At 49.1% G+C, this 27,066-nt stretch overlaps 2 protein-coding genes across 11 annotated transcripts in view; one reads left to right on the top strand and one right to left on the bottom strand.

Annotated features, from left to right (window-relative positions):
* Positions 1-22,622, top strand: part of LOC104139730 (dual specificity testis-specific protein kinase 2-like) — a 59,270-nt gene extending 36,648 nt beyond the window's left edge. For 7 of the 10 annotated variants that reach the window (XM_068915032.1, XM_068915027.1, XM_068915034.1 and 4 more), the window contains one exon: positions 801-6,124. In XM_068915032.1, the coding sequence (XP_068771133.1) occupies positions 801-902 (102 nt within the window). In that variant the 3' untranslated portion in view covers positions 903-6,124. Of the gene's footprint in view, positions 1-800; positions 6,125-14,092; positions 14,256-21,406 lie in introns of those variants that run through there. The other 3 variants (XM_068915029.1, XM_068915036.1, XM_068915030.1) reach the window with 2 other exon arrangements.
* On the bottom strand, positions 3,729-26,123 carry LOC104139795 (ficolin-2). The gene is made up of 8 exons (XM_068915038.1): positions 22,772-26,123; positions 21,900-21,953; positions 20,424-20,459; positions 16,760-16,795; positions 14,923-15,051; positions 14,251-14,391; positions 13,495-13,629; positions 3,729-12,597 (listed from the first exon to the last, which is right to left on the bottom strand). Exons 1-8 carry the CDS (start codon positions 23,034-23,036, stop codon positions 12,350-12,352), a joined length of 1,044 nt encoding a protein of 347 aa, XP_068771139.1. The 5' UTR covers positions 23,037-26,123; the 3' UTR covers positions 3,729-12,349.
* Positions 26,124-27,066: the final 943 nt, after the last annotated feature.

Here is a 27,066-nt window from a genome sequence, read left to right on the forward strand (position 1 = left end):
ACTGCCTCCCTGTGGGTCAGGCAGATAGCATGGTAGGGACAAGGGAAGCCTCAGGAAGGCATGGTGGGAGCATGGGCTGGGGGGCCTATGGCTGTAGTGGTGAGGCCTGTACCACCAGGGCATGCCCCTCGACAGGCCTCGCCCATGCGGAAGGAGTTGATGGAGTCTCCTGCAGGATATGAGATCTGGTCTCTGCCGTAAGAGATGGCAGGGAGGGAGACTCTGGAATTCTCCGCAGTTCAAGAGGAAACGGGTTGAACCACCTCTTTGGAGACTCCAGCATTTCCTGATGGCACTGGGACATCTGGGACATCACAGCCCACAGAGAATGAACTGTATCTGGGAAACAAGACAGTTAGACCCTGACTATTGTGAAAAGGCTGGGGGAACAAGATATCTCCCTCCTGATGCCACCCTCCAGTCTTTCCCCCTCATAAACTCTGGCCCCATACATTTCAAATGGGCTTTGGGGTTTGACAGTTCCTACACCCTGTTGTGGGTGGTGGGAAGCATGCTGGCCTTGGGGTGTTGTGCTGTTTTTCAGCAACTCACTACAGGCTGCCTTTGCTTGCACTATCCCACAATGTGGGATCTGTCATACAGCTGCTCATTTGCAGCCACCCAGGCCTTGACCATCATGGAGCGATGCAAGAAGGCGCCTCTGCTGGCTATGTGGCCCAGGTCAGCATTAATGCCAGATGAGTACTGCTGTCCAGCCTTGAGGGACCCAGGAGAGCCACTGCACAACACCCACCTCCTGTGTGGGGGTGTCCTCTTCAGCTTCTCCCATCTTCTTCCAGGTGGAAGCATTTAAGAGGCCGTCCTTCTCCGAAATCCTGGATGAGCTGGAAGATGTCGCAGAGAGCCTGGAGCCTAGGAAGGACAATCAGCTTTCAGGCTGACCTGCTGGGCTCCTCTGAGGCCTGATGGAGTATTGCACAAATTGTAAATTAACTGTCTGAGGGGTCAGGAGTGAAAAAGGAAGTTGGGGAGGGGAAGAGCTAAGTGATGTACTGGTATTTATTTAATCATAGTCTCAGTTTCTAATTTCTTGGATGGAAAACACAGTTAAAAATGGAGAAGGGACTTACGAAGGGTGTATTTTTCCTAGCTAAGGTTTTTAACAGATGTAATTTGGACACTGAACAGCTTTGTTTGCCTGTAAAAAAACAAATGATCCTGGAGGGCAGGCCAGGGACTTCAGGATGCTCTCCAGATCCCCGACAGAAATGTAGTTCTCTCCTTCTTCCCCTCCCCACCTGGTCCCAGGGACTTCCCCTTCTCTTACTCCTCCAGCCTTGAGGAATAGCCTCTCTGGAGGCTGGGGGTCAGTGCAGTGTGAAGGAGAGGGGCTCTGGGGTGCTCAGTGAGCCCTCAGAGTTGCCTTATAGTTTAAAGCCTTAAAACACCTGTCCAGTAGCCTTGCAGGGACAGATTTGTTCTGTAAAATCTCTGGTTGCGTGCCCTTCTGGATGGCGTCTCCTGGCACTGCATGCAGAGCATGGCCAGGTGCTGAGGTGACAGGTAAGGATATGGAGGTCCTGCTTGGCAGTTCATGGGATGCCGACCTGGGATGGGTCGAGGGATGGGAAGGGTGTGCCTTATCAAGATACAAACTAACAAATGAATATCTCTTCTCAGAAAAGCTTTGTCAGACATGTGTGTCATGTTAGAGCCATGTCCCAGCACAATGGCAGTCTGGATTTCTTCCCACTGACCTCACCTAGGTCTCAAAGATGGAGGGGTGTGCCTCCCCCCTCCTTGTCCTACTGCAAATACACAGTGACAAATACGGTGATGACAGATTGCAAGGCCAAGACAAGGGAGATCTAGGTCTGGCATCAGCTGTCTGTGCCTGCAAATAGGCAGGATAACACCAAACATCTCACATAGTTCTCTATTTGGCTCAACACCCCATGGCCTCTCTGGTGATGTATGACCCCCGTTATGGGCCCTAGCGCCAGAAGTCAGAAAAGGACTTTCTTTTGTTATCATATTTTCTTCTACAGGCTGGAGGAGGATACCAGGGCTGCAGATCCAAACCAGGGGTGGGAAAAATTGTGGCTAGAAATGCTCTTGCATTTCAAATTAAGAGAAAGAAGTGAGTGATCAAGTCCCAGCCTCCAGATCAGCTGCCTGCTGGGCTATGGTTCTGAAAAACTGGTGTTCTACTAGGACCAATTTTTTTGTGGGTGTAAGTAGGTGTAATGTCTGTACAGTGGTGGAGCTGTGGCTCTGTTCTTATGGACTGTAAGCTCTTGGAGCAAGGATCTTTCATCCATCCAAAAAGCGCTTTTACAGTGTTTAGCCCAATGGAGCCTGTATGGTGGTAAACCTACATGGAGGCCTCCTCTCATGCTCTTGAAGCCAGATGTGGTGTCCTATGGAGTCCAATGTCTCTGTGCCATGGTGCCTGTGTAAGGAAGTGTCGGCAGTGTGCTGGGATGGAGGCATTGTAGAAACATAGGTGGTGCAGAAGGACCAGAAGGAACTGGGAGCCAGCGTGAAATGCACTGGGCGGTGCCAGGATCATAAGCTCAGCCACATGTCTGGAGATCATCTGTTGCTCCTCATTCCCCAGAGCTGCTATCAAGCTTTTGTGGTGTGCTGATGTTTGTGCACAAGAAACCTCTCGCACAAAAGTAGAACTACCAGCAAATATCTTCATCCCAGCTGGATTCCTGTACTGCCAGCTGGCAGGAGCAAAGCCTCAAGGAGCAGAAGAGTGAAAATAAGAAAGTTTTTCAGTCTGGAGAAGGGAAGAGAGGCTACTTTTTGACTTGTGCCAGTTTGGGGGCTTCAGACCAGTGGGGTGAAATGGAGTACAATGGCAGGGAAAACAGCATTGATATACATGTGTGTCTTCAGTTAGAACCAGCCATGACCTGTGTCACAGTAGCGTATTGGAAGGAAATTACAGTGTGTATATTTGGCTACCAGAAGTAGAACTTGCAGAGCTAACTACAACCTCCCAAGACTCCCCAGGCTCCTTTGGGCTGAGTGAGAGGATGCTTTTCTTCCATAGTGGTATAGGCTCAAGAATGAGGAACCCAATGATATGTCCTAACACCTGAAGCATTAAGGATAGAAAACCTTTTCCAAAGGCTGTTGAAGTTAAAGAATTGCTGTCCATCTTGTATCAGACCCTCGCTAGGTGAATTGCCTTTACATAGACTTTCTCCAGCTTTCTCCATGCTGCCTAGTCTCGTTGGCTGGAGTCTACTCTTCCTCTGCTCCCCCTGCACAAGAATAGGATAAAGGAAGACAGATAACATACAGCTCCCTCAAATGGCACGTTGTAGGGTGAGGGTGTCTTGTCCAGGGGCTCTTCTGCAGGGCTCCTCCACTACCAGATGCCCCCTCTCCAGGACCAGGAAGACTTGGTGCTGGTGTCTGAGATGTGCGTCCTACCACAGGTCAGGCTAATCCTTTCTCCAGCATTGCCTGTAGACCTGGTCCTGTGGCGTAACAACTGTGGGGCTGAGACACAGTAGAAATGGCATGTGGTGTTATGGATATTCTGGTGAGGCTTTCGTATGAAGAAAGTTCTTTCAGCTTTATTTGTCCACCCAGGGGTAAGAAGCCTGATCCCACATTAAACAGGTCTGTGGAGATATTATTCTTCACACGGTGTACAGGGGATAGCATCTGTCAGTGTGGCCTGAGCTGTGACGGGATAGCCAGTCCTGCTGAGCTGGTCTGACAGAGGCTGATGCCAATCAAGGCCAAAAATGCTGCTTTCACTATAATTAGTAGTTATGTCAGTACTTTTGACTAAAGAGATCATGGGCCTGGGTGCTGCCTTGTCATTGGTCATACGATTAACATGTTGGTGCCTCCCTGGTATGGAGTTGACTCTGATTACGAGCACTGCCCCCAACTTTCTTGGTCATGGTATGAGAGCTATCATGAGCCACAACTGTTCCCGGTGGGAACAGTTCCCAGTGGGCTGCCAGGATGTGCAGGCTGGCCTGAAGAGAGAGAGGTTGGTGGTATACTACTAACTAAGCGTCTGGAGGACAAGAAGGTGATCAGGAGTAGTCGGCATGGATTCACCAAAGGGAAATCATGCTTGACCAATCTGATAGCCTTCCCTGATGGAATGACTGGCTAGGGAGATGAGGGCAGAGCAGTGGATGTTGTCTCCCTGGACGTCAGCAAGGCTTTGGACACTGCCTCCCATCACATCCTCCTAGGTAAGCTCAGGAAGTGCGGGCTGAATCAGTGGACGGCAAGGTGGATTGAGAACTGGCTGGATGGCCGAGCTCAGAGGGTTGTGGTGAATGGTGCAGCGTCTAGTTGGAGGCCTGTAGCTAGCAGTGTTCCGCAGGGGTCAGTCCTGGGTCCAGTCTCGTTCAGTGTATTCATCAATGACCTGGAGGAAGGCACAGAGCGCACCCTCAGCAAGTTTGCTGATGATACAAAAGTGGGGGGAGTGGCTGACACACCAGAAGGCCGTGCCGCCATTCAGAGGGACCTGGAGAGGCTGGAGAGCTGGGCGGAGAGGAACCTCATGAAGGTCAACAAAGGGAAGGGCAGGGTCCTGCCCCTGGGGAGGAATAACGCCATGCAGCAGTGCAGGTTGGGGGGCTGACCTGCTGGAGAGCAGCTCTGCAGAGAAGGACCTGGGAGTGCTGGTGGACAACAAGTTGAGCGTGAGCCAGCAGTGTGCCCTTGTGGCCAAGAAGGCCAATGGTCTCCTGGGGTGCATTAGGCGGAGTGTGGCCAGCAGGTCGAGGGAGGTGATCCTCCCCCTCCGCTCAGCCCTGGTGAGACCACATCTGGAGTGCTGTGTCCAATTCTGGCCTGCCCGGTACAAGCACTGGGGAGCACATGGCACTACTGGAGAGAGTGCAGCGGAGGGCTACAAAGATGACTAGGGGGACTGGAGCATCTCTGCTATGAAGAAAGGCTGAGAGAGCAGGGCCTGTTGAGCCTGGAGAAGAGAAGACTGAGAGGCGATCTCATCAATGTCTGCAAGTATCTAAAGGGAGGGTGTCAAGAGGATGGAGCCAGACCCTTCTCCGTGGTGCCCAGCAACAGGACAAGAGGCAACGGGCAGAAACTGAACCACAGGAAGTTCCGTCTGAACCTGAGAAAAACCTTCTTGACTGTGAGGGTGACAGAGCACTGGGACAGGTTGCCCAGAGAGGTAGTGGAGTCTCCTTCGCTGGAGATATCCAAAACCGGCCTGGACGCGATCCTGGGCAATATGCTCTAGAGGACCCTGCTTGAGCAGGGAGGTTGGACTAGATGATCTCCGGAGGTCCCTCCCAACTTTGATCATTCTGTGATTCTGTGATTCTGTATAGACACAGCAAGGCTGGACCATGTAGCCCCAAGGCCAAACTACAGGCCTTGTTCAGTCTCCCGGTATAGTGGCTGGTGGGACTAAGTCCATGTGACAACTTAAGAGCAGCTACAAGGCTGGACTTGGAGCTGTGTTTCTTTGGGGCATCTCCTGTGTCCCATCTGCTCCCATGGTGAGGCTACATGCTGGATCTCATGTGACAGAAAGGCCCCAGGTCCTTGCAAGAAGGACCTTTGGTGTCCACTGCAGGCACACCTGGGACTGAGGTACAGAGACTGAGACTGCAAGCACCTTGTGGACTAGTGGAGCTAATATTGGGAGCTCACAGAGAACAGAAGTGCTTTGGGAATTTGGCTGGTGCATGTAGTGGAGCAAGGGTTTCTACTCCACCGTTCAGAGCTGGAGGAAGAGATGAGCACAGGCAACCCACTGAGATCCCTTTTAGCTGTGAGCTCCCTTGCTGGGACCCCTCTCTACAGGAAGCAGGGCCAGGTTTCCCCACACCAGTCTGGCACAAAGTCCAGGTCAGTAGCTGAATTTAATGTCTCAGAGTCCTGGCTCTGAACTGAAGCAACTGCGATGGAGGATGGAGAGTCTGGGTGGCATAGCAGGCTCAACTTCACCGGATCTGAGCAGGAGCTTCTTCTCTCACTCTCTTCTCTGCTGGCTGTTCTGCTCTGCAGATGCTGACAGCATGGAGCAGGCCATGCTGTGCCCCATGGGCCCATGCATTTCCATGCCCTGCCATGTGTCTTTGTTAGTTTTTTTAAAATGCCATTTGGGAATAAAGTTTAGTGGTTCTTTCCCACATCAGTCCTGGGCTGCTGCCTGTGTTTCGTCATCCTATGTCTGCTGAATGGTGCCACTGAAATGCTGTGTTTTCAAGCAGAGACACCGAAGACATCTAAATGAACATCTTCATGCTCCATTTCAGTGTAATTCACATTATAAACCTTTAGTTAAAAGACATTTACAGAAGAGTATTAACTGTGAGAGAGTGGTATTCTGAGCCTGTTGCCCCCCTACACCCTTGGTTTGTGGCAGGGTCAGCCAGCTTCTTAAATCACACCTTTCACTTCGGTTAGAGTGGCACGGGATAACAGCAGCAATGCAAGCCCAGTATAGAGAGAGTTAGATTCACCTATTCTATCTGAGCAACCCATGGTAATCCCTCAGGACTCAGCCACAGTGCAATGATTTCCCTTCCCCAGCTGCAGTTTGTTTGATGCTCTCTGACTCATGTGTCATTAATTGCTCTTCAGATGCTGCCCACTCACAAAAACACCTCAGAAAATCAGAGGAAGCTGTGTTCATTCTGGCAGAAGGTTGCACACCATTGGGTCTGCTGCATCCAAATGAAAATCATATGGAGGTGCTGAAGCCCCGTTTTCTTAGCCCCTCACATCAGAAATCATTTGTGTTATGAGGAAGGATACTTTTCCTTCCAAAGTCCAGTCCCTTGAAATCAATCTGCTTTCAGAGTTGCAGCTATGAAACCTTTGGGCATTTGCACATGGTAGAACTGCTGAGTTCCTCCCTGCAAAGAGTTTCTATGCAGCACTTGGAGATGGGGGACTGACAGTCTTCCCATAGGTGGGTTTAGCCTGCTGTGTCTTCCCAGCATGGTGTTTGTATGTGTAAGCAGGGTGCACCAGAGGCAGAAGCATGGCCCATAAGCATATTGCACAGTGCTGTATTTGCGCTTTCCACAGTGTGATAATTTGGGCATCCACAAGGTCTTTGGATCAGAGCTGAGCAGCAGAAAATATAGGCAGCATATGAAACCACCTTGCTGTTGGACACTCCTGGCTTATAGGCTTGTCCTCTCAGAAGATCTCATGTAGGCAGAGGGTGCTGACAAGGGGAGACTGCCCAAATAACTCTGGGGGGGGTGCTAAATGGGAACAGATTCAGCTGAGCTTCTAGCTGCTTTCGTTCTACAGTGGCAGCTTGTCAGGAGTGGCTGTGGGAACCCACAGGCATTAGGAGCCCTAGTACCCAAGCACAAAGGCTAGTCTTACTACATCTAGACCAGCAGGCCTTTTGGTCCTGAATGGTCCTCCTGAGGGTGCCTGCTACTCATGCATGGTGGCATGTAGTATGTAGTGGCATGCCATAAGAGGGTGAAACCCATCCCTGCTCCCCTGCATGCTGCCTCCAGTGCTGAGGAACAGGTTGGCACCCCAGGCCCTCATGTCCTGCCCAGTTTGGTGTTTATTGGGGATGCACCCTGAAAAAAGTCAGCCTGAAGCCCACCCCCTCCAGGCCTCAGGCACAGCCCCATAGTGCACAAAGCACAAGGACATGCAGCAGAAAGGTGGAGTCGTTTCTGTGGAGAGAGTGCAGCAGGTTTGAAGGGCAAAGGTTTGAAGGGTGGACTTGGAGGCTAGTTTGTTCCTCGGACACATAGAGAGCCCTGGTAGGGGCAGATAGGCAGGCCAAAGCTGGGAGATCCAGCCTTCCTGAGAAAGTGAAGGATGGTTCCCAGATAAGTGTATTTCTCTTGGGATAGGAGCAAGGAGCAGGCACTCTCAGTTGATGATCTTTGCTGCCAGGAGCAGATCCTCTGCTTGGGAATGTGTTCACCAGTATGACAGCTTGGGTGCAAATTAAATTGCCTGGGGAGAAAACCCACTAGTGCCCCACCTCATACTGCACAGAGGGAAACCAAGGCAAGGTGACACTGCCAGGCTGGACCAAGCAGGGAGCATATGGGGAGAAGGCCATGCTCTGACTGAGACAGATGGCTATCCTGTCTGTTTTGCTTCAAGATGCAGAATAGATAGGGCCTGCAGCCAGGCTCCATGGTACCCTCTCAAGTGCCAACAGGCCTGTAAGGCAGGAAAGGGATCTCTGCCTTTCTGCCAAGGCCCCTGCAGAAGGCCATATCCTTGGAGTACAAGGTGGAGGGGTGGGGGGGCACATTCCATTGTTACAGGCTTCTCTGTGTACTTTAGATGACTGAGGTGCACCTGGTAAGTGACAGGAGGAGCACAGCAGGGCAGGGCCATCCAGGGCAACTGATAGATGAGGGCTCATCCTTCCTCTGGAAGAAGCATGGAGCAGGCTGTGAAGATGAGAACTCGCTCTCTGCAGTGCCTGTGGCATGCCAGTGTGCTTCTACTGGAAGTGGCTGCTGCACTGGACCCTACGACCTCTCAGATAACCTCACTCCACCCCCATGCTGAGCTGGAGAACTGGGTCCTACTTCACTGTGCTCACACAAGCAATCAGGTAGTGTTTTCTGCCTGGATTAGTTATCCGGGGTAGCCACCATCCTGTTGCCTGAATGATGGAACCAACACAGGAGAAGGTGGTGCTAGGGTGGGAATGCACATAAGGACACATAGGAAGGAGGGCTGTGATGCTGATGCCAAAAAATAGAAGTGATCAGGCAAGGCAGCTCTCATCTGCTGCTTTGTCTTTGTGCCAAAGACACGGCACAAAGCATCTGAACTGCTATGGCTAAATGACTTTTGAACCCTGGACCAGGTGGTATGCAGGGAGTACAGTAGTGATGGCTACTGCTCAACAACTTGCTGGATCAGGCACTATCCAATCTAGAGTGATGCTTTTAGCATGTCTCCCCTGGACCTGTCAGTGCCCAACCCAGAGGGCTTCTGCTGCAAACTCTTCAGATCTGAGCCAGCAGAGGTATTTATTTAATGGTCTACTGAGTCCTTGAACACTGGGCCTTGCAGCCACTGCCAAAGGAACAAATAGATGAGGAGGGAGACCATGATACATTGCAGTGCTAGGTAGAAAAGCTTGACTACTCTGGGTGTTGCATCTTACAGATGGATCAGGGGTGATGGCCCTAACATGCACAGACCCTATCTGACACTGGAAGGGCGATAGCAAATGAGCCCAGTGAGCACACGGGAATAAAACCAGCAGCACTTGCTTGCTCACGTTCAGGAGTCCTTGGTTTTTTGTGACTGCGTGGTGTGAAGAGCTCATCTGATCTCACTGGAGTCAGTGTACACGCTCTCTGTTTGTGCCTGCTGCTGACATGGTGTATGTGATGGAGCATCAGGATCAGAGAACCCTCCCTCTGTGCCTGTATCAGCATAGGGAGCCTTTGCCTGCCTTGCAGTAGCTGGGACTCATGCTGGAGGGGATGCAGTGCCCTCTCATGGCTCACTGTGACAGCTTATGGGCTGCGGGAGAATTTCACTCTTCAGCCATGTCTAAACCACTTCACTTAGGGCTGGCGATAGCTTGTCCCATGCCCCCAAAATACTTGAATATTTCCTCCATAAAGCCAAGCTGAGATCTGAGAATACTGACCAGATGGGCTTGGGCGGGTGGTTCTTGGTGTGCTCTTAATCTCTCTAACATGGGTATCCTTCAGGGACTAAGTTTAAATGCTAAAGCTTTCTGTATAGTAAGAGGGGAAGGTAGAACAGAGAAGAGAAAGGGTATTCGGTGCTTTCAGCTGTGTTAATGCAAAGGGTGTCAGCACTGGCTCTGACTAAGCTGAGGAGCCTGTGATTCAGCAGAGCAGCTTATGGAAGTGCTTTGGGCTTCTCTGAGAAGCTGATCTTGAATAACATCAGTGTCTGATCTGGTCAGACAGAGCCAGGTGCTGTGGGAGTGGGCTCTGGCTGTGAACATGTGAATCTGACTGGAGTAGGATTAAAACAAAACTGAACCCCTGAAAATGATGAAGTGAATATGGGAAATCCAGTCCAGCAAAGCGGGCAGGAGACCTGCCTGGATGAGCAAGGAACTCCTGGCCAAACTCCAACAGAAGGAGGAAGTACACAGAATGTGGAAAAGGGGACAGGCCACTTGGGAGGAATACAGGGACGTTGTCAGAGTGTGCAGGGATGCGACAAGGAAGGCTAAGGCCCAGCTGGAATTAAATCTGGCAAGGGATGTCAAGGACAACAAGAAGGGCTTCTTCAAATGCATCAATAGCAAAAGGAAGACGAGGGAAAACGTGGGCCCGCTGCTGAATGGGGCGGGTGCCCTGGTAACGAAGGATATAGAGAAGGCAGAGTTGCTGAATGCCGCCTTTGCTTCAGTCTTCACTGCTAAGGCGAGTCCTCAGGAATTCCAGACCCTGGAGACAAGACAGAAAGTCTGGGGAAAGGAAGACTCTCCCTTGGTGGAGGAGGATCAGGTTTGAGATCATTTGTCCAAACTTGACATCCATAAATCCATGGGCCCCGATGGGATGCATCCACGAGAGCTGAGGGAGCTGTGTCCAATTCTGGCCTGCCCGGTACAAGCACTGGGGAGCACATGGCACTACTGGAGAGAGTGCAGCGGAGGGCTACAAAGATGACTAGGGGGACTGGAGCATCTCTGCTATGAAGAAAGGCTGAGAGAGCAGGGCCTGTTGAGCCTGGAGAAGAGAAGACTGAGAGGTGATCTCATCAATGTCTGCAAGTATCTAAAGGGAGGGTGTCAAGAGGATGGAGCCAGACCCTTCTCCGTGGTGCCCAGCAACAGGACAAGAGGCAACGGGCAGAAACTGAACCACAGGAAGTTCCGTCTGAACCTGAGAAAAACCTTCTTGACTGTGAGGGTGACAGAGCACTGGGACAGGTTGCCCAGAGAGGTAGTGGAGTCTCCTTCGCTGGAGATATCCAAAACCGGCCTGGACGCGATCCTGGGCAATATGCTCTAGAGGACCCTGCTTGAGCAGGGAGGTTGGACTAGATGATCTCCGGAGGTCCCTTCCACCCTAGACCATTCTGTGATTCTGTGAAATGCACTATGTGCGTCTCTGCTCAAAGATGCACTTTCTCCTGTACCTAAAAAGGAGAAGTGAGCACAGACAGGACCTAGTGAATGTGGACATGCAAAACCTGGGCTTTATTTCTATGCATATCGTTGACCTGCTGTTCTGTGCTGAGTTCTGTCTTCCCTTCTCCCACCCACATGAGTTAGATTCAGTGTTGTTTGACTGGGGCTGCCTTGCTACATGTCCGTGCACTAACTATGTGATAGCAGTGGGCTCTCCTCCCCTGCGTAAGCTGTGGGGGAGGAATACAGGAGCAAGAAATACTCTTTTAACCAGTTCTACTAATAGTTAAATAACTAGCTTTCAATGAACTTCTTCCATACATCAGTGGAAAGCCCATCCTCAAATACTACTTTAAGGGAGCTGAAATGAACGATACTGGAACCTGCTGGCAATTCACATGTTGTCCACTTGTGTGAGGCTTGACTCAGTACCACACATACCACTGGACAATCTGTCTTGTATCCAGCTCTCAGTCCACAGAGGCTGAAGAATGAGATCTAGAAAACATATCCAGGATGAGTGATTGAAGCTGGACCTGGCTGCTGCCACGTTGCTGGTGGGAAGGTCTGGGCAATATTACTGTGCTTCCAGGACTTGAAGTCCTGGAGGACAAGTCATGTGAAGCAGTGAGGCAGGAGCAGTGCTGACAGCAATGTGCTGGAAGTTCAGTCCATTCCACAGCAGTCTATGTGGTAGCTTCACTGTGGCCTGTAAGAAGGGGGAGAGAATTCAGTCCCTTTCAGGTGGCTCTTTGGTCCAACAGAAAAAGGCTGCAGGAACACTTATGTCTTCACATATATGGATTAGAGATAAAAAATATAAGTATTTGCCAGCAAGGATAATACCATTTGAGAGCTTTACTGAGATGCAATAGCCTCACCTTCACTTGGTCTTCAAATCAAGGTAATGTACTTTTCAGAAAAATATGCCCAAGCTCAGTCAGCATCTGTGGGCCTGCTGGAGATGGTGAGGGTCCTGAGGGTCCTGGTGGGAAGCAGTGTTGGTGAACAATATGATGTGCAGCAAGGGGGACCAAATGGCAAAACTGGCATAAGCTGTATTTCTGCCAGAGCTGGCTGCTCTGTCCACTGGGGCTTACAGGAGCTCAAAGCAGTACCTGTCTCTTCTGGTCTCTGAAATCTACAGTCTGCTCTGGGCTGAAGGCACAACCTATCCTACTTTGTCCAGTTTTGCCCTAAAACAACTTTATCTCTCATTTTGTGTCTTCTGTTGGATGCCAAGTGGCAAGTATTGGTGCTAGTAGACATCCTCTTGCCCTGTTAAACTGGCCTGAATTTCATTTCTGTCCTCTTATGGGAGTAATGGTACTCTTTGCCTGTCTTCCAGTTTATGCCATCAGCATAGCTCCCATGAACGCCCAACCAGTACATCCCATTCAGGTTGGAGTAATGGCAGTCATTGTACCACCAGGCACCCTTGTAGGCTGTGGCACAGTTAAAGGAGCTCATGTCGTTGTCCTTGTCTGTTGTTGAAAATGGCATATCCTTGTGGTATGAGAAGGAGTCTCCTGCAGAGAGCACAAGTTCAAAGTTACTGCAATAGAGAGAGTACAAAAGGTAACCTAACACATCTGTGCAGCACTGAAGGGTGGCATCTGGGCCTTGCTGAATGCAAGGCAAGTTTTATAAAACCTTCTATTGTCTGGGTAGCCCAGATTTTCTCCTTGGTCCTGGGGAAGAGGAGCATCCTGAGCTCGGCTAACACATACACAGAACTTATCTATGTCTGTGGGTCAAATGGATCAGATTCTACTCTCTGTTACACAGGTGTCACTTCTCTTGTTCTGCACATGTTCTCTGCAGACCTACTAAGGTCTGGACTATCAGGCAGAGTTGCAGTCTGCAAACCCACATAAACCCATGGCATTGCCATCTCAGGTGTTGGCTGCACTCTTACTCTTGCATGAGGTGTGTTAAATTACGGAGTAGCTTTACTTATTTTTTAAAGAAAAATAAAATGTTTGGAGTTAGGAGGCTACAGTGCTGATGCTACAAGTGTACAACAGCCTACCCCTGGAAATGCCAGACCTCACTGGCAAATAGTTAGTCCTTCAAATGTAACCAAAACCAGAACTTGGCCTAGCTGCTGCAGAGCTGTGAGTACGGTGTGCTGGACATGGCGCTGCATAGGGCCAGACTCTGCCTTTGCTGATATAGCATGTGACTGGGCTTGCAGGTACTACTGTGATTCATAGTTCTCTGGTAACGGGTGTCCCTTCCTACCTTGCACCTAACGGTCACTCTGCATCTTGGGCACAATGTTCAGTTTAAAAAAATTGACCCAAAATCTGCATTGTGCAAAAAGTCTGTATGACAGAGCTTTGTATCCGGAGAGGACTGTAAATGCTGAATGCTTCTGATTTCCTCCCTAGAAAATAGCCTTTACCAGTCAATTGCTAACTTACCAGCATTTCCACCAAGGTAGTCTCCTAGAACCAGTTTGTATTTCTCAGACTCTCCTAAAACTCTAAATGAAGCATACTTGGCAAAATAGTAGTTGTTTTCAAAGTCCCTCAGGTCAATTCGAAGTTCACAGGTTTCTAGAAGAGAAAGGGAACAGAGATTTTGCTAGGCTGACAGCATCATGCAAACATCGTGAAGACATGCAGCTCAGGGTCATCCCTTAGCAAGGATTTTTGCATCATGAGGTATGGAACTGGAATTCAGGGGTTAGTGATTTAAGGAGCCATGAGCCAATTTGGGAGGACCTACTGGTACTTGAGAAATTATGATTTACTTCAAATTCCTGCAGAACCTGCTATAGCCTCAATGTTTTTTTCCCAGTGAAAGACCTTTCTATGATTCTACATTTGCTATAATCCTGGGCATTGAGAACTATATGCCCGAGAGTCCTACACACAACTGTGAATCCCAGGCTGTGGATGAACTCTGTGACTGTCATCACAAGCAGTCCTAGTAGGTAGATGTGTTAGCCTATCTGTAGTCATGCAACCAGCTCATTCACTTCCTTGACTTCTGTTTTTAATTTTTTTTTTTTTTTAGATCAAAATTCCCTCTTTGCAACGGGCTGCAAGAACCTAGATGCTATTCAGGATGAACTGTTGAGGGATGCAAGAAATTTAGTCTTTTCATATTCAAGTACCCTGCAGGAATTGCATTCTAGGCAAAACAATCCCAGGCATAAAAGACACAGATCTTACCCAGGGAGGTGAGGAAGTGAATGTTGTCATTCCCCAGCCAGAACTCTGTCAGTTGGTTGCCAAATCCTCGTTTGTATGAATTCCAATCTCGTAAAAAATTCACTGACCCGTCCAAGCGTCTCTGAAAAACCTGCAGGCAACAAGGGAGTATTGGCACTGCCAAGTCATTTCTTACTAAAAGAGACCCAGCACCACCTGGCAGCTAACAGCGGATGATACAGCTCTCTTCAGCAAATTCTCCTGTTAGGCTGTTCCTGAGCATAGCTGAGAGGAATGAACTCAGAAGGAAGCTCTCTCACAAATCTGCCCCATTTGAGTTTGAAAACGAAGAGGGATTTGATGGCTTAACTAGGAATGGGAGTAGGCCTGAGGTGCTTGTCCTGCTACCTGAAAAATGTCCCAGGAGACTACCTTGCTTTCAGGTGGATTCACCTGAATGACATGGTCCTCATGAGATGGACCTTCATGACATGGACCTCAGCTGTCCCTTCATGACATGGACCTCAGCTGTCCCTTCTGTAACCCAGTCTTGGGCCATATGACTTTCCGTATGTGTTTTTTCCTGTCTGGGGTGCTTTCCTTCCCTTCTGCTACTATTTTGGTACTATTCTTTGGAGCTTTAATAAAAATCGCTATAGGGATATACAAGTCCCCTTTGTCTGATATTACTCACAATCCATCCTCCACCATCTGTGTCCATATCACAAAAGACCATGGTGGCATTGCAGCCTTGGGGGTAGATGGTATACCAGCCACTCAGGATCTTCCCTCTATCTAGCAGCTCTTGGCAATTCTTGGCTCCTGTGCAATTCAGGGAAAGACTTGAAGTGAAAAGAGTTATGTATAACACGCTCACCATGTCCAGAGAGCATACCAGCCTCAGGACTTGAGCAGCTGCTTTGAGCCCTTCATCGTCTCAACCAGCTCTTCACGCTTCAGGGCTCAGAATTCCACCTACTCAGAACCAAAACATGCTGCAGTTTCTTGGCCAAAATGTGATGCAGAAGATGGGTACTTTCTAAGAGATGATTTAAGGTACTCAGATTCCTGTCATCTGCAAAGGGAGCTGGGAGCTGAGATCTTTCTGCGGGTCTGGGCATAGAGCTGCTCAGAGCAGGATAACAAATTCGTTATCCAGGAGTTTGTCTGGGCTAGGGAAGTGGGAAGTCCTGAGGGCATGTGAGTAGCTGGCAGCAAGAGGGTGGTGACACAGAAAAATACCTACCTATAATATAGAAGAAATTGCTCAGATCATCTTCTCCTGAGGACTGGACAGATGGCACTCCAGAATATGTACATATATCTATATGTATAAATTTATTTTTCCTCCCTAAAAACATACCTGATCACAACAGCTCAGATTCCAGGAGCCAAAGGATTGACTGGAAAGGTCCATATCAAGCATCTCAACTTACAGCTGGGTATGTGGCATGCTGTCATTGGAGGGGGCTTGGGAGATGAATGGCAATTGAGCATCCTCAGTGGGTCAGATGAAAAGACCCCCCCCTGTCCTATCCCAAATCCAGTGCTGTAACAGAGAGCCATGAATGGCCAGTACTGTTCCCTAGTGAGATGTACTGCTCACCTTCTGCAGGCAGGACTTCCCTCTGCTCTTTAGTTTGTCTCTGTGACAGGCTGTTGCTAGTGGCTGGTGCTGCAGACACCTGTCTGAGTGGGCAATATCTAAAGGATGGACTCACAGCTGTACAGCTGGGCTGTCCCATGGAACAATGAATGACTGAAGGCTGGTCCCTGGACTTGTGCTGTTCTTTATTAGTCAAAGCCTTTTTCATGTCTAGGCAAAAAAAAGGGCATAAGAGTGCCCGGCACAGTGGTGGGTCAGTTGAGTGGTATCTTACTCTCTCTCTTTCAGCTGTTAATGCAACATTTCTCTAATCCGTCTGATCCTCTGAATGTGATTGCTGCCCTGCTGCATCTGAATGTAGCCAGAGTGCATTGCAGTTTAACCTTAGCTTTAGCTCATGGATATATATGGATTAATTAAGATTTGTTTGTTTTCTTTATGCTTAGTTAATGGTTAACTTAAGCTGAGTACTAGCACACATGTGAACTCAGCATCTACTGAACTTGCCACTGTGAATGTGGTGTTTTAATCAGCTTTGAGGTAGCAGGGTGCCTGCAGAGGGCTTTCTAGTGATTCTATCTTGGAGATACTTAGATTGTAAAAGACCAAGATAGACCTCCTCCACGTCACACAGGAGACTCATGGGAGTGCAGGAAGGCAAATTACTTGACTAGCACCCAAAGAACATGACTTTTCTGTCCTAGCTGGAGTGACAGAATAGCCACTCTGAAGTTGTGTTGCTGTGAAAAGCGAATGGGTTAATAGAAAGGTATTTCTTTAGTCTGTCCTTCAGTATTGGTATGAATTTGTTTTCATTGCTGCCCTGAGCTGACTTCTAGTGCAGGTGGTCTGCCTTCCTATTTGTCATCACTGATCTGCTGTGCAAAGCCAGTGGTGTCAGGAAGGACCCAGGGTGAAACTCACCCAAAGTTGCTGGAAATCCAGGCTCTCCTTTTGTTCCTGTTGGACAAAGAACACCATCAGTTGCTCTCTGCTCTTCGTACTAAGACCTCCCCTCTTCCATCCCTTCACATTGCTTGCTTTTCAAGCCAAATCCTACTGGAACAGCAGTGTTGGTGAATAATATGATTTGCAGCAAGGAGAACCAAATGGCAAAACTGGCACAAGCTGTATTTCTGCCAGAGCTGGCTGCTCTGTCTGCTGCTGGGCCAGTTCAAGAAGATAGCTGCCAGCATTTTTTTCAGATGAGTCTTGTTGGGCTGAGACACTTGGGACAGAGGCCAGTAGGTGTGGAAAGGAAGGGGAAATGCACCCAGAAAGGAAGGTAGGGGAGGAAAGTCGTGAGAGGGGGAACAGTTGCTGCTGGCAGAGGGCTTTACTAGATCATTTGGAAGCAGCTGTGACAGCTGAAGGAAACGTGCCAAAACGGTGACCAGATCAGTAGTATTTGGCCCATTATTATTACAAGCCAAGCTCTAATGTTACAAGCTGTAATGTGGCCGGTGCTCAGATATAAATGCTGGTAGTCCTAATATGCAGGGTAATGATACCATGAAAAACCATTTCCCTTGTACTCTGTTGCTAGTGCTGGTAGAAAGACGTACCTCTTGCACTAGCACTGAAGAAGTTTCATGTGAGCCTTTCTACAGGCCACCTGATCAGGAAGAAGAAGTCGATGAGGCCTTCTACAGACAGCTGGAAGTAGCCTCACGATCACAGGCCCTGGTTCTCATGGGAGACTTCAACCACCCTGACATCTGCTGGGAAGACAGCACAGCTAGGCACAAACAGTCAAAGAGGTTCCTGCAGAGGACTGATGATAATTTCTTGACTCGGGTGGTGGAGACGCCAACGAGGAGAGGTGTGCTGCTAGACCTTGTCCTAACAAACAAAGAAGGTCTAGTTGGAGAGGTGAAGGTTGGGGGCAGCCTTGGCTGCAGTGACCATGACATGGTGGAGTTGAGGATCCTACGAGGAGGGAGCAAGGCAATGAGTAGGATTGCAACGCTGGACTTGAGGAGAGCTAACTTTGGCCTCTTGAGGGACCTACTTAGGGGAATCTCCTGGGGTAGGGCCCTAGAAGGAAGAAGGGTCCAAGAAAGCTGGTTAATCTTCAAGCATCACCTCCTCCAGGCTCAAGATCGGTGCATCCCTCTGAGGAAGAAGTCGAGCAAAGCGGGCAGGAGACCTGCCTGGATGAGCAAGGAACTCCTGGCCAAACTCCAACAGAAGGAGGAAGTACACAGAATGTGGAAAAGGGGACAGGCCACTTGGGAGGAATACAGGGACGTTGTCAGAGTGTGCAGGGATGCGACAAGGAAGGCTAAGGCCCAGCTGGAATTAAATCTGGCAAGGGATGTCAAGGACAACAAGAAGGGCTTCTTCAAATGCATCAATAGCAAAAGGAAGACGAGGGAAAACGTGGGCCCGCTGCTGAATGGGGCGGGTGCCCTGGTAACGAAGGATATAGAGAAGGCAGAGTTGCTGAATGCCGCCTTTGCTTCAGTCTTCACTGCTAAGGCGAGTCCTCAGGAATTCCAGACCCTGGAGACAAGACAGAAAGTCTGGGGAAAGGAAGACTCTCCCTTGGTGGAGGAGGATCAGGTTTGAGATCATTTGTCCAAACCTGACATCCATAAATCCATGGGCCCCGATGGGATGCACCCACGAGAGTTGAGGGAGCTGGCGGATGGTATTGCTAGGCCACTCTCCATCATCTTGGAAAGGTCCTGGAGATCAGGAGAGGTGCCTGAGGACTGGAAGAAAGCCAGTGTCACCCCCGTCTTCCAAAAGGGCAAGAAGGAGGAGCCAGGAAACTCCAGGCCTGTGAGCCTCACCTCCATCCCGGGAAAGGTGATGCAACAGCTCCTCCTGGAGGTCATCACTGACTAAGTGTCTGGAGGACAAGAAGGTGATCAGGAGTAGTCGGCATGGATTCACCAAAGGGAAATCATGCTTGACCAATCTGATAGCCTTCCCTGATGGAATGACTGGCTAGGGAGATGAGGGCAGAGCAGTGGATGTTGTCTCCCTGGACGTCAGCAAGGCTTTGGACACTGCCTCCCATCACATCCTCCTAGGTAAGCTCAGGAAGTGCGGGCTGAATCAGTGGACGGCAAGGTGGCTTGAGAACTGGCTGGATGGCCGAGCTCAGAGGGTTGTGGTGAATGGTGCAGCGTCTAGTTGGAGGCCTGTAGCTAGCAGTGTTCCGCAGGGGTCAGTCCTGGGTCCAGTCTCGTTCAGTGTATTCATCAATGACCTGGAGGAAGGCACAGAGCGCACCCTCAGCAAGTTTGCTGATGATACAAAAGTGGGGGGAGTGGCTGACACACCAGAAGGCCGTGCCGCCATTCAGAGGGACCTGGAGAGGCTGGAGAGCTGGGCGGAGAGGAACCTCATGAAGGTCAACAAAGGGAAGGGCAGGGTCCTGCCCCTGGGGAGGAATAACGCCATGCAGCAGTGCAGGTTGGGGGGCTGACCTGCTGGAGAGCAGCTCTGCAGAGAAGGACCTGGGAGTGCTGGTGGACAACAAGTTGAGCGTGAGCCAGCAGTGTGCCCTTGTGGCCAAGAAGGCCAATGGTCTCCTGGGGTGCATTAGGCGGAGTGTGGCCAGCAGGTCGAGGGAGGTGATCCTCCCCCTCCGCTCAGCCCTGGTGAGACCACATCTGGAGTGCTGTGTCCAATTCTGGCCTGCCCGGTACAAGCACTGGGGAGCACATGGCACTACTGGAGAGAGTGCAGCGGAGGGCTACAAAGATGACTAGGGGACTGGAGCATCTCTGCTATGAAGAAAGGCTGAGAGAGCAGGGCCTGTTGAGCCTGGAGAAGAGAAGACTGAGAGGCGATCTCATCAATGTCTGCAAGTATCTAAAGGGAGGGTGTCAAGAGGATGGAGCCAGACCCTTCTCCGTGGTGCCCAGCAACAGGACAAGAGGCAACGGGCAGAAACTGAACCACAGGAAGTTCCGTCTGAACCTGAGAAAAACCTTCTTGACTGTGAGGGTGACAGAGCACTGGGACAGGTTGCCCAGAGAGGTAGTGGAGTCTCCTTCGCTGGAGATATCCAAAACCGGCCTGGACGCGATCCTGGGCAATATGCTCTAGAGGACCCTGCTTGAGCAGGGAGGTTGGGCTAGATGATCTCTGGAGGTCCCTCCCAACTTTGATCATTCTGTGATTCTGTGATTCTGCCTTTTGACATAGCACGGTAAGGTGAATGGTCTACCCTAGTCTAGGTAGTCCCTCAGGCTGGTATGTGTGATGCCCTGTGGTTTTGGTAGGTGGCAGTGGTAGGCAGCAGCAGCATCAGGCAGCCCTGGCTCTTGGACCCCTGTGGCCTTACAGCTGGTTTGGTGGAGATGGGTTTCTCACACTGCCTCAGCTGGGGCTGAGCCTCATTGAATGCCTCCTCAAGGTGCTTCAGCACCCCAGGTCCTATGCATGGAGGACAAGTATCTTCAAACAGCCCCATGCAGTACCCAGTGAGTATTTGCATTTATTTATTGTTACTCTCTTTTGTGTATTGTTCCCAAACAGCATGCAATTCCTTTGTGATCTTAGAGAAGATCATACTGTGGAAGTTTAACTAAACAGGCCCCGAACCTAAGTTCATTTCAGCACTATTTACCTTTAGGTCCTGGGAAGCCAGGCTCTCCAGCTGCTCCTGTGGGAGAGAAGAGGAGATTGCTCTTCACAAGTTACTCAATGGGGGTGAATTAATTGGTTTCTCCAAATGGCTGGTCCAGCCCCTCCATATTTCCAAAATGTGAGGCTGTCATAAGTGATGGAAAGCTTTGGTGCTCTGCCAGGTTTCCTCAGCTGAAGGCATGGGTTCTATATGCCACCCCAGTTTGCATAGCCCTGGCTGCTCTCTTAGTCAGCGGTATCTTTCAGAAACATTAGGAGGAGCAAGTACATAAGGGAGAGGAAATTGCTTTTCCCTCTGTTGAGATGTATGGAGGATTCACTGCACTGCCTCAATGACTTTTTGTGTAGGCTTTCTGTTTTTAATCAGGCATCTGTGGGATGTTGGGCAATAGCTACCATTTCAGTGTATTCACCTATTTCCTTCTGGGGTTTCTGCTGAAGTCTTAAGTGCTTTTGGCTGGGAAATAGATACATATTCAGCAAACTAAGTGGCTGGTTTTGCTGCTAGTTTGTGCACCAGAGCTCAGTCCCTGGGTGACAACTTGAACTGGGAGCTGAAATCAGTCTGAAATGGAGATACTTGCTTCCTGAGACCTTGAGCCATGGCTTTGAACACTTTGGAGGCAGACACTTGACCTATGAGCCCTTGCTTTCAGCTGGGGTTTGTGAAGAACCTGAGGCCAAACACAGTCCAAAATTCAGATGAAACTGGCCCTGAAGGCTTTTCTTTTCAAGGAAAGTGTGAAAAGGTGCAGAAAAGATGCAAATGCTGGGTTTTTTTTTTTTAGAATAGAGACTGTTCCAACATATGCAGCACACAGATCCTGCTGAAGAGGATAAGCGCTATCTGGATGGAGTGAAAGCTGATTTCTTGGCAGACACACTCTTCCTCTTTTGGGGGTTATCCCATTGCAAATAAACCTCCATTGCCTTCTAGCTTCACCTTGTGCCATCTTTTCCTAGGTGGTTTGATCAGCATCCTTCCGGTCGAGTGGGACATGATGGAACCACACCAAGAGCCTAGGCCTGGAGGCTGCTGGAAGCACTCGGAACCCATTTTTCCACATCAGACCTCCTGGCAGAGCCGGCTCAAGTCTCCTCAGAGAGGGATGGCATTTAGGCAGGTGTATTATGTTGGACTAAGTTAGGGTGGGAGTGGGGAACTAGGAAAGTTCTGATTTTGGGTGGCTTGGGACTGAGATGAGTCCATGGGGAACTTTGGGAAAAAGAGAAACGTATTCCTCTGAGATATGTTACCACTGAAGGAGAATCTGTTCCTAGTATCCACCCTATGCAAGAGCCATTCCCCCAAATCCTGCTTTGCCTATGCTACTTCATGGCTGCTTCTTGGACTATGACCAACTCCCAGACAGTTATATCTGTAGACCCAATCTCCCCATATGTGCTCTCAGCCTGGGACAACTTATGGATTATAGCTGAAGATGTTATGCATTACCTTTTGTGCCAGGTGGTCCTGCTTTCCCGGGATTTCCCTGGGCTCCCATTTCTCCTACAAAGAAAAGCTCTGTTTACGTAGGCACGTTGCAAATTAACTAGGGAGATGATACAAAAGCCAGGGAAGCTGGTGCTTGACTTCTGCAGACACAAGGAAGCTGATTTTGTTAATTAAAATAGATTTTACAACAGATCTCACACTCTATCTTCTACTAAAGCTACACGACATAGGTACTTCCAGTGAAAGGTGCTAATTTGTAGTTCATGTACGAATTTCTGTGATCCTTGCACATCTTGGCTTTTGCCATGTGGAAGCTGCTGCCGTGACTGAAGTGATTTGCTTCCCCCGTAAGTTGGCTGTGAAAACCCTAAGGGACCTCCCTCTCCCTTGCTACCTGGAGTAGGAGTGCCAGTACAGTTCCCAAATGACACGGGTTCATAGCCCCATGTAGACATACAGGAGCATCCCAGACTTACTCCCACTCTGCAAGGCCTCTGCTCTCCAACAGCTACTCTCAGCTAGTGTGTCAGCTCCACACCCCAGACTCCTTCTAGCCTGCAGGTTGTTTCACAACAAAGTAGACTGATGAATAAAGGCTCAAAGAAGAAATGGATATTTTTAAAAGAGAAAAGTGGGTTATGACATTTCATGCCTCAAGGCCTCTTCCGACCTATGACAGGACTCGGGAGAGAAAGATACTCCATGTGTATCAGTACACTTCTAGCTAGGGTATTTTCCCCTTCTATTTGACTCTCCAGCTCTTCACAGAAACCAGTACTAGGCTAGCCAGTACTCCAGCTTCAGTTTCACCCTGCTTAAAGCAATAAAACAGTCTAATATGAGAATATTCATTGCTGGCTTTTGAAACTCACCTTTTATTCCTGGGAGACCTGGTTCTCCTTTTGGGCCAGAGGCACCTGGGATCCCTGGACATCCTTGGAGGACAGCAAGCCGGTCAGCATCACCCAGCCCCACTATTCTTACACCTGAGGAAATGAAGACAACCATCATAGAGATTATTAGGATTTTGAAATGTCTTGGAGAGGAAAGTGAACTGTTTGGGCTTTGGGAATAGCACAGGCAAAAGCAGTATCCCTCCTGAGTTGAGGATGGGAGCTTGGAGTTTGGAGTTGTCATGTGGATTAACAAATGGCACTGAGGAACTCATGTATTGGAGGAGCTGGGCAAAGGTGCAAAGCAGAATTTGGGCAACTCTACTGTATCTTTTTCCTCTTCTACTGTTTTATTTCTACAAAAATTACTGATTCTGAAATCAGTAATTCAGGGAGCAAACTCCCTATCCCAAATCTGAAATCAGTCCTAGCCACCCATATCTGGGTGTGGAACTCTCTGTTCTAGGTGCTGCACAGAACAGAAATGAACAGCTTTTCTCTGCCGAACAAACACTTGCAAACTACCAGAACAAATTCTACTTTCACTTTTATTGGTGCAGCTCCACTGACTTCAGTGTCAAGTCTGATTTCTGCTAACATCATATTTTCTTTTCATATCAATAGGAACAAGCTATATGTTCCTTGTGTGTTCTTTGGATACCTTCTGCAGTTGATAACCCTGTTTTCCTTCCGCAAAAGTGGCCAGTAATCTTACCATAGTTTAATTATTTTGAACAGTATCTTTGAAAGGTAAAAGGCACCAGGTTTATTAAATCATCTACAAGAAGCCTTTGTGCCAGGGTTTTCCACCTTCTCAATTATGTTATTGGATACCACCCAAACTCCCTGGGACGATCAGTACTATCAAGATGGTCAAAAGAAGGCAGACTTTATGGCATGCCTGTAAAATACCTATGGGCACTGCCTGACAGGGATTTCTATCAGCACTGACGCACTGGCAGAGGTACAAGAAAGGTGATCACACCAGCAAGCTCCCTGTCCCAAAGCGCAGGTGCAGATAAAATGGAATAGCTTCTTGTGTCTTGAGGGTAGTAGGATCTGTAGGATGTGTGGCTTTACTGCTGTGACAGCATTTGTGTTAGAAGAACTGGTTGACCTTCAGGGACAACCTCCTCAAAGTACAAAAATGGTCCACTGCAACATGCATGTTGTTGGACATGCATGGCAGGAAGCCAACAGAGGGCTCAAATGCAAAAGGAGTGCCCAGAAGATGGGAGCAGGACAAGCACCCAGAGGAACAGAGAAACATGGTGTTATGGGATGGTGTTAGGAAGTCCAGAGCTCAGCTGGAGCTGTAACTAGTGAGGGATATGAAGGACACCAAAAAGGCTTCTGTATGTACATCAGCTGCAAAAGGAAGTGTAAGAAAAATGTGGTCCCACTGCTCAGTGGGGCAGTATGCCTAGTGCCAAAGAACTTGAAAAGGCCATTTTTGTCTTGTTTTTCAATGGCAGGGTTTGCCATATTCCCATACACTCCCATAGGGACACTCCCATATTCCAGTGTCTGTCCCTGTACAGAGTCAGTGGGAGCAAAATATTGGCTACAGTCCACTAAGACTGAGCTAAGGATCCCTCAAGTAAGTTGGACATACACAAGTCCCCAGGACCAGATTTGATGTACCCAAGGGTGCTGAGAGAGCTGGCAGATGTCATTGTGAGGCTCTCTACCCTCTTCATCAGGTCATGGAAATCAGGGATGTTTCTGATGACTGGGAAAAGGCAAATGTCAAAATCATTTTCAAGAAGGGCAAGAAGGAAGACCTAGGAAATTACAGGCTAGTCCGCCTAACCTTGGCCACTAGATACGTGGTAGAAAAATCCTTTCTAGAAGTCATTTCAAAGTGTACGAAGACAAGAAGAGGATTGGGAACAGCCAGCATGGATTTACCAAGGGCAAATTATGCCTGAACAACATGTTTGCCTTCTTTAAAAGAAGACATTATTGCTCTGGCTCTGTGGAGAAGGGAAGAGCAGCAGATGTTATTTACTGTAATTTTAGCAAGGCTGTTGACACAGCTTCCCATAGCATCCTTGTAATCAAAATGGTGAGATGTGGCTTGGATATACAGACTGAAGGGCGGGGTGGGTGGAGGGAACTGGGCTTGAAGAATGGAGGCAGACATTCAAAGTCCACCTGGCACGCGGCTAATATTGGCATTCCTCAGGGATTTATGCTGGGGCTAACACTGTTTAATGTCTGTATTAACAACCTGTATATGGGATGCAGCGCATTCTCAGTAAGTTCACAGATGATACCAAACTTGAGGGACTGATACATTGGAGGGCAGAGCAACCATTCAGAGGGACTGCGAAAGGCCAGAGAAATGGGATGACACAAACCTCACTTAATTCAACTATGGCAAATGCAAAGTCCTGCCCTGGGATGGGCTAAGAGGACATGTACCAAGGGCTAGCTGCCTAGAAAGCAACTTTGCAGAAAGGGCCCTGGGTGTCCAGAGGGCAAAAAGCTGAATCTCAGTCGGCAGTGTACCATTGCAGCAAAGGTGGCCAACAACACATGGAGGTATAGCTAATACCTTGAGGGAGGTCACTATTTCCACCTAATTCAGCTCTTATGAGACCACATCTGGAGCACTGGGTCTGTTTTGGGGCCCCTAGTACAAAAAAGATGTTGATAAACTGGATCAAATCCAAAAGAGCCCATGAAGATGGTCATGGTGCTGGAGCACATGGCACGTGAGGAGGGTCTGGGAGACCCTCTTTCAACCTGCAGGTCATTGAACCTGCAGAAGAGATGGTGAAGGGGAGACCTATGTTGGAGTTTGCAGTTACCCTTTATTTGACCCCCATCAGACTGCCCAGCCCTGATCGGGATTCCCACCAGTGTCCATTTAAACACTAGGGTCCCTGGCTGTCCATCACAGGGAACTTTCCAGAAGGGAGGCAGAAACCAGGCTCAGCATGACTATGCCCACAATTGGGCCTTGGCTATAAAAGGTGGCTGCTGGTGCTATGGGTGGGGCTTTTGGGGGCTGCTGGGGTTGGTGGTGGTAACAGAAGAAAGAGAAGAAGCAAGGAGCACGGCTGCGGGACAGCCTTCGTCAGGAGCAAAAGCACCGGATAGGAAGACCAGTGCTCCTTCAGTGCCTCCCCCCACCACTCCCTCCTGCTATGGGATGCCGGACCAGGACAAGCCCACTGGAGTTTGCCACTCCTGAGCAGCTGCACGAGGTGTTGTGAGTTCACCACTACGGGCTTTGTTCCTGGGGATCGGCATACCCCATTGGTGTGGCCGAATTGCAAATACGGGTTGTACCCAAACACAGTTTTCTACTGAGGATCAGCAAACCACCCCCCACCCCCACCTCCGGGTATGGCTAGATCACTTCTATGGGCTTTGTTCCCAGGGATCGGCAGGCCTGCCTGATCAGGGCAATCCTCCCACCCCCACCCCCCACCCCCCCCCGCACACCTTCTCTCTTTTTTTTTTAATAGACGCATCATTATCATTCATAATTTTATTTACTGTGGAACCTTATTTGCCTTGTTGTTTTTTTTTTTCCTGGGAGCGTCCACTAAATACCATTGTATATAGTTACTGTGTGTTCGTCTTGATTGTTTACCACTGTACACAGTTCCTGTATGTTTGCATTGATTGTTTAACTGAAATTAGTAAAGTTATATCATTTGTAAATCCATTGATCTGAGTATTGTAACCCTATACTCCCTAAATGAACCCAATTCTTCTATATTTGCTAAGTCGCGAGGAGAATAATCAGTTTTCCAAAATGCTCTTTAATTGATGCGGGCGCTCCTCTGCTATGGACTGGGACAGACCTTCTTTCTATCTACAAATGCCTAATGAGTTGTGGAGAAGACGGAGCCAGATTCTTCTCAGAAGCGCATAGTGACTGGAAGAGAAGCAATGGGCACAAGCTACAACTTGGGAAATTCTGATCAAATCTTTCAGAAAATTCTTTTTCTACCCTGAGGGTGGAAAAGGGAACCAGGGACCCACAGAGGTGGTGGGTTCTCCATCCATTCAAAATCAAATTCAACAACAACCCCGAGGTTCATGATATAAATTAATTGTGCCTGGGGCAGGGAGGCTTGGACTTGAGACCTCTAAAGTCCCTTCCAACCTGTGTGATTCTGTGATTCCCATTCTGGCACAGCACTCACAGAATCACAGAATGGTTGAGGTTGGAAGGGACCTCTGGAGATCATCTAGTCCAGGCCCCCTGCTCAAGCAGAGTCACCTACAGCACGTTGTGCAGGACCATGTCCAGG

The sequence above is a fragment of the Struthio camelus genome, chromosome 20 (assembly GCF_040807025.1).
Source record: "Struthio camelus isolate bStrCam1 chromosome 20, bStrCam1.hap1, whole genome shotgun sequence".
In the NCBI taxonomy this organism is placed as follows: Eukaryota; Metazoa; Chordata; class Aves; order Struthioniformes; family Struthionidae; genus Struthio; species Struthio camelus.

Coding starts and splice junctions, on each gene's coding strand:
- LOC104139795 (XM_068915038.1), bottom strand. CDS start 23,036: ATGACAACTCCAAACTCCAAGCTCCCATCCTCAACTCAGGAGGGATAC. Junction 14,392..14,922: donor AGATGGTGGAGGATGGATTG/TGAGTAATATCA, acceptor CAATACTCCCTT/GTTGCCTGCAGGTTTTTCAG. Junction 13,630..14,250: donor TCACTTCCTCACCTCCCTGG/GTAAGATCTGTG, acceptor TTTCTCTTCTAG/AAACCTGTGAACTTCGAATT.